The 7,145-nt window shown below is 48.6% G+C and overlaps 1 protein-coding gene across 1 annotated transcript; it reads right to left on the minus strand.

The window, feature by feature from the left end:
- Positions 1-3,441: 3,441 nt before the first annotated feature.
- LOC127200989 (apolipoprotein L2-like) lies at positions 3,442-6,834 on the minus strand. Its single transcript, XM_051159353.1, has 3 exons — positions 6,668-6,834; positions 6,009-6,113; positions 3,442-4,362 (listed from the first exon to the last, which is right to left on the minus strand). The coding sequence occupies exons 1-3, from the start codon at positions 6,832-6,834 to the stop codon at positions 3,507-3,509; spliced, it is 1,128 nt and encodes a 375-aa protein (XP_051015310.1). The 3' UTR covers positions 3,442-3,506.
- Between the last annotated feature and the right edge of the window lie 311 nt (positions 6,835-7,145).

Consider the following 7,145-nt stretch of genomic DNA (forward strand, 5'->3'; position numbering starts at 1 on the left):
GATGCCTGGAGTTCATTAAGAAGTCCATGGGTGTCAGGCCTCTCCTGTCCACTGATTTAAGGTCTCCATTTGTGGATTTTCTAAGAGCATCTGCCTATTTATGTTTACAGCTGGATTCTCAATCTTCCTCTAAATCAGAATTTTCAATCTTCCTTAATATAGTTCCTAATGTCATGGTGACCTCCAACCATAAAATTATTTCATTACTACTTCATAACTGTAATTTTGCTACAGTTATGATTCATAATATAAATGTCTGATATGCAGGATATCTAAGATGTGACCACTGTGAAAGGGTCATTCAATGCCCCCAAGGAGGAGTTGTGACCCACAGGTTGAGAACCATCACTCTAAATACTATTTCAGAATTTATCCCAAATCACTAGTTAAGGACACACAGCATGAGCCAGCCAGGTGATTGATGCTTAAATTTGTTTCCTGAGGATCTCCCAACTGTCATCCCACTTGAGATCTTGTGTGGAAATGGCATCATTGTCCACCGTGTCCACAGTGCTCCCTGGGTGGGTGGTGGCCACAGCACTTCCTTTGCTGTTGTATTTATTCCCTCCTTCGTGTCTTCTGCACAGCAATGGAACAAGGTCATCATCACACTCTACCCAGCGAGGGAGGAGAAGATGACATCAACAAATGTATCTGGAAACTTGTCAGGGCTCTTTAAAATATCTACATTTTTTAAAAATTGTTGCAAACTAGTCCTGGAGAAAAGCAGGATCAGGGCAGAAGGCGAGGTGTGAATGGTCATCATGACTGCCCCCTTGGCTGAACTGCAAGACAACACGGAGACTCAGAGTTTGCCTCGGGTGCATCTGAGTTGGCAGAGGTTGCTTGGGGGAGGCCTCTGACGTGATGGTTGCTTTACCTTATTGAATGAGTAAAAGTTTGAATAGTCTATTAGGAAGTGGGGTTTATTAGAGATGGCGGTCACTGGGAGCACGGCACCAAATGCCATACGTTGGCTGTGTCTCCACCTGTCACTCCTTGTTGCTTCATGGCTGCCATGTGGTCAACAGCTTTCCTATGCTGTGCCTGCCCAATGAGCTTGGCCACAGAACGCACTGCAGTTCCATCGCCTTTGTCTCTGCTCATTTCTGTGGGTTTGCAGTTGTCCTTGATTAATTACCACAATTATGGGCTCATAGAACCATTGTGACAACCAAGGGAAAGATTTTTCTAGCACCACAAGGTGGCACCCTGGTGTTAAACTTTCAGTGTCCTGTGCCTTCTCTGCACCCAAGGCAACCACCCAGTGCTCTGCTGCATCCACAGTCTTTTCATTTTAGTAGTTTATTTTGTAACTGGAACCACAGATGTTACAACCCTTTACCATGGGCTTTGTTTTGACTATGCACAAGCCATTGTCAGCCATCTGCAATGCTGTGTGCATGAGTGTCTCTCCCCTTCTCATGGCAGAGGAATCACAGCTCATCACAAGGCCCTCCCTAGTCTCTCGCACATACCAGGACACACTCAAAAAGCCAGAACAGAATGCAGCACCCTTCCAGGGGTGGCACCTGCAGCACAATCCTTGGCTGTCACTTGTGTTCAGTGGGACAGACCTGGCTACAGCCTTGTCTCCTCTGCACCATCCTCCTTTTCACCCTGTCCACCTCTCCTGTCCCTTTCAGGGGCCTCTACCCATCCCCAAGCCTCTCCTTGTCTTTTTCCATAGCTTTTCTTTTATTGGCAGCACTTTAAAAACTTGAGACACATTATTACGTCACATGAATTAATTTTAAGTTCTTTTTAAATGTATCTGGTTTGAAAATGCTCTTCTACCTCTACAATACTCTCATCACCCATAAAGCCATGCTGTATCTACGAGAAGTCACATAGGCAGTCTCACTTCTCCCCCAACACTCACCATGTTTGCTTACCCTTCTTTGTAAAGGAGGGTGTGTTCCCAGGTAGGGAGAACTATGGAGATGAGGTGAGCCTGGACTGGAAGGCTCTGGGTACTGGACAACTAAGTGGTCATTCATTCAAAGGGATGTGATGTAGAGATTTTGAGGGTATGAGAGCCTTGAGAAGTTCCATGCCAAAGGCACAGGTCATCAAGTAATCTATGTCCCAAAGGACCAGAGTCTGGGAAGAGGACAAGAGTTCAAAGTCAAGAATGGGGAGGAGTCTGGTGATGGCTCTTGGGTTACGTAAGGTACAGATGCTGAGCAGCCATCATGAGGTTCACCGATATTCACACATGAGCTCCACAGTAGAGAGGACTCAAAGAGCTTGGACACTGAGGTCCAAGTTGCTAGGCAGCTCAGGATGTAGGTAGTTCTCTTCCCCAGTTTGTCCAGGAGTCACTTGTGCCCCTGCCCTGCACCACAGGGAGATGCTTGCTCCCCATCATGTTCCCCCTGGTCACACGTTCCAGCCCAAAGGAAGGACAGAGGGCTGTGCAGCCCAAGGACGTTTCTCTAATGGACAAGACCTAGAGACCCCATGGACCACCTCTCAGTCTCCATTGGTCAGAACTTGGGAAGAAGGCTGCCTGAGCTGCCCTGCTGGATGGGACACTGTGCACTGTATTGCAGCCTCAGGGTTACCTCCTCAGTCAGGAGACAGGGTGACAAAAAGAATGAAAATGGCTGGTGTATAAATTTCAAATATTCTTGTTAAAACAAAATAAAGGAAACAGGTTTTCAGAGAGGAGATGTTGAATACCGGGAGAGAGTTATCAACCTTCTATAGTCAACAATCTAGAAAACACATGCTAACATTTGTAGAAACACACGAAGCATGACCAGGTCAGAGTTCACAAATTTATTCTTCAAAAATTATGGAGCACGTGTAGCCCTTCATGTTCATCTCAGCAGATCTCATCCAATTGCAGCAGATTATAAATACAATAGGAATTAAACCTTGTGATTTCCCCAAGAGTCCAGTACCAGAGAGCAGAACTCACCAACCACATCCTGTCACCTCTCCTTCCATTAGCACCCACGGCTGTCACGTAGGACCAAGAACTTGTGATGACTGGACAGCTGGTGTTCCCAGCATCCTCCCTTTATACTCTCTGAGCATTTCACCAAAGCACCCATGTGACCCAAAAGCAAGAGCAGGAAATGACGTTCACAACCACAGTCTGATTGTAAGGTTTAGAAATAGTCAGAAAAACACAATTAGGCAGAACTAGTATGGAGGAGAAGGTCTCTAAGCAGTGGGAAGGCAGGCAGCTCGGTGGACAGTGAGGATGGTGGGCCTCAGCTCGGCGCAGTGTGATGGGCTTGACTCAGGAGCAGCCATGCTGTGGCTTGGTCAGTGAGCTTGGTTCATAGTTGGGATGCTGGGAGGTTGTTGTATCTAAGAGCTGGAGTCTGGTGGGAGGTCATGAGAGTGTCCCATCTGTTTCTGGCTTCCTGACTCTCAATGTGGCTTCTCTCTTTAGCGGGCACTGCGATAAAGGGGTACTGTCAGGGGCTCCCATGGCTCTGTCCAGCGCATCCTCCTCCCCTGCCCTCCGAGCTGCACTGAAGAGGAAGAGATCACTGAGTCAGGCTGTCATGGACCTGGATGAGCTCCTGCAACTTCTCCTCCAGGTCCTGAGCTTGCTGCCTCAACTCTGCAGCAGATTCTGACTTTGCGCCCTCATGCAAATGCTTTGAGTCTTCCACAATGCTGACCACATCCAGCAGGAGGAAGATACCTGTGGCGGTTGCACCCATAATCCGGGCTCCTTTGCTCATGGCCAGAGCGGTGCCCTCAAAGGCTTTCTGCACCTGTCTAGTGCTTCGGGCTGATATCTTCCCTGTGGTCATGAGACGCTTGGCATTATTTGCTAGGCGAGGGCTGGCTTTGGCCAGCTGGATGGCATCAATGTTTTTCTTGATGCCTTGGAGGTTCTTGAAGGAATTCTTGGAAACTGAAACAAGTTTGGGGGTGCTCATATCCAAAACTTCTTTAATGCTCTTCTTTGTGTCTCTGTTGCTTGGCACCAGGCTACCAGCTTCTGCCTCAGCTGATGCCAGGCTTACCTTTTCCACAACAGTAGTGGAAACACTAGTCACAGCTGCTGCTGTTCCTAGCCCCAAGCCAGTGGCTGAAAGAGCCAGGCTGACTCCTGCTGTCACAGGTGCCAGAGTCAGACCAAGGATAGTCAGGACTCCGGATACAGCACTGGTGGAGCTGGCCACCACCTGTGAGATGGTGCAGTCCCTGTGCACCTTGTCCACCTTGTCTGCCAGCGCACGGAGCTTCCCGATACGCTCCTCCAGCTCCAGTTTCACCTGAGGATAAGCATGCAAAAACTGTTCCCTGTGCCACAGGGCATTTTGGAGCTCGTCTTCATCTTCTATGTCAGTGTCCTCACCAAGAGCTTCACTCAAGGCATCCTCCTCTTGCCTGTAACAGGAGAGACCAACTGAGTGAGGAAGACAGCTTATAAAGTAAGATCTGTCCTGTGGAAACCACAGAGCATTCTCTGTGAAGTGAGGGACAGTGTTATCGCTGTATACACTCCTTCTCACCCTCATGAGCAGGCTTGACACACCACAGCATCCTTTTACTATTAAGGACACAAAGAATACATTTTTTTATGTGTCCTTTTAATTTTCTTTTATGTGTATGAGAGCTTCTCCTGCATGTGTGTCTGTGTGCCATGTGCTCTCCTGGTGCCAGTGGAGGGCAGAGGCAGACATCAGACCCCTAGACCTGGAGTTACTGACAGTCATCAGTCACTATGATGGTGCTGGGAACTGGACTTCAGTCATCCAGAAGAGCAGTCTGTGCTTTTCTCCACAGAGGCACCTGTCTGCTCCTCCATCACATGGTTTCATTGCTGCACATGTAATAAAGAAGCCCTTTCCTCACGGTCAGTGTCATCACTACTAAAATACTTCTCCCTAGGAACTCTAAACAAAGACAGAGAAGTGAGGTCAGAGAAAATCCTAACCCTTTAATTTAGGGAATGTGAATGTTGAACGAAGAGATCACCTCCCCCCCCCCCCCCAGGAATAGCCTCAGCTCCCGGGACATGACCTGCCCACCCTACAGTGTCCTGCTGTTTGCTTGGAGACCCTGGGCTGACATACTCTGAAAATTGCTCATCCTTAAGAAAGAAATGCTATATAGGACATTCTTAGGAGCAGGAGGTCTTTTTGCCCTGCAGAGCTGTCTACACCTGGCCTGTGGGGCCACTCACAGCTGAGATCTGTCCAATCAAACACAGTTCTCTTCCAGCTGTGAGTGAATATATAGAAAGCTGAGTGGATTCCCTATTCACTTGTTGGCCCATCCCCAAGGCATCTCACCGTGCCTCTGAAAGAGTTTCATAGCAGGAGAAATGAGAACTCACAACATGTAGGGTCCTAAGCACTTCCCATAAAGAATTCCTAACCTGAGAAAGACGATGTGTGGTGGAGGTTTTGCTGTCACTTCTGACCCCCAGAGGAATGAGATACCCAAGGCATGGAATTCCAGGAGGGAAGAGACCCGGCCACTCACAGGGATGGTGCATTTGGTCAAGGCCCACCAAATCTGGACACTGATGCTTAGGTTGATAGCATCTTTTTCCTTGAGAAAACTTTAAGATTTCTAAACTGCCCCCCACTATGGATTGCCCTGTCTTTCCATGTCTTCCCTGTGCAGTTTGTCTGTCTGCCCAGGCTTGGCAAGATCCCTAAGTCAGGTTGTGAGAACGTCCTACCTTTGGTGCTTGCTTCTCCATCAGGTTCCCACATCCAGCCTGTGGTGTGTTAGGCCTTTGCTTCCCTCAGCAGGAATCCCATGAGAGGCCTCACAGTGCCCCACTCTCTGCTGTTACTGCTCTGTCTCCCACACAGCCACAGGGCATAGGGCTTTTAGAGTGCAGGACACAACTCAGTCGCCACCTCAGTGAAACCATAAAACCCCACTCGGGGCAGGTGCTCAGAAACACATTTAGCCAGCTTGTCACTGATCCATGCAAACTCTTATGCACGCTCCTTGAACCCTGTTCCTTTTCCCTCCCAACTACAGAGAAAGGTGTTTTTGACTCCGTGGCTGAGTACCTCTCTGTCTTGTCCTGCTGGTCATGGTGGAGCTCGTCTTCATTTTCCACATCAGTATCCGCAATGATCTCACCAAGAGCTTCACGCAAGCAAACTTCCTCTTCCCTGTAACAGGAGAAACCAACTGAGTGAGGGAGACAGCTTGTCAAATCACTCACCCATGTGCAAAAACTATACACACGCATACACACCGACACTCACACATCTTGCAAGCACACGCTGGCACATGCATGCACATACACATTCTCTTACTGTGTGAACACACACACACACACACACACACACACACACACACAAAGTGTAAAGAAAGCTAACTTTTGAAGACCACCTACTGTGTGCTGGCCATAGACTGATACCTCCATATGCATAATCTTATTTTTCTCAAATAAAATTCAATGGTGACCAAAGAAAGAAGGCGACAGGCCACCTTCCAGTGGTCCCCGGAACGGCGATGGCAGGGACAGTCTTGTCCCCTGTGGCTGCTGCCATCACCACCAACCAGATTCTCTTCTCTGATAGGAAATAGCTTGGGGGAAATATTTGCTGAGAAGGGACACCCTGAACCCTAACTGCTTGGTCTGCCAGGGAGAATATTCCTGCCCAGAAAAAACCAAGCAGGCCTGGCCTCTGGCATTGCTAGCGTCCCCTAGGGAGGTGACCTGGACATAGCGACTGCTGCCACAAACTGTTCCCAAGTTTCCTCCTCTGCCAGTAGGAGCTGCAGGTCCTCTGTGCTCAGCGTGTCCAGGAGGTAGTCAGCCACAGTCTCAATGAAGCCTTTTCTCTCTAGATGGGAAGGGAAAAGAACAGTTAGAGGACGGCACATAAGAGCTGGGATGCCATCAGGACAAGCTGGTAAATGTGTTTCTGAGCACCTGCCCCATGAGGTGTTTTAATGGTGTCACTATAGTAAGGGCTGAATTGTGCCCTACAGTCATTTGGAGAAGTCTTAACCCTGGTGACTGTGTTTGGAGATGGAGGCTTAAAGACATAGAGTAATAGAAATTAAGCGAAGTGTGAGCGAGGCCCCTAATCCATAGGGTTAGTGCCCTTATAGAAACAGGAAGAAACTCCCTCCTTCCTTTCTCCCTCCTTCTGTTTCTCTCCTTCCCTGCCCCTCTCCTTCTACCCAGGCAC

This window comes from Acomys russatus, chromosome 17 (assembly GCF_903995435.1).
Source record: "Acomys russatus chromosome 17, mAcoRus1.1, whole genome shotgun sequence".
NCBI classification, from domain to species: domain Eukaryota; kingdom Metazoa; phylum Chordata; class Mammalia; order Rodentia; family Muridae; genus Acomys; species Acomys russatus.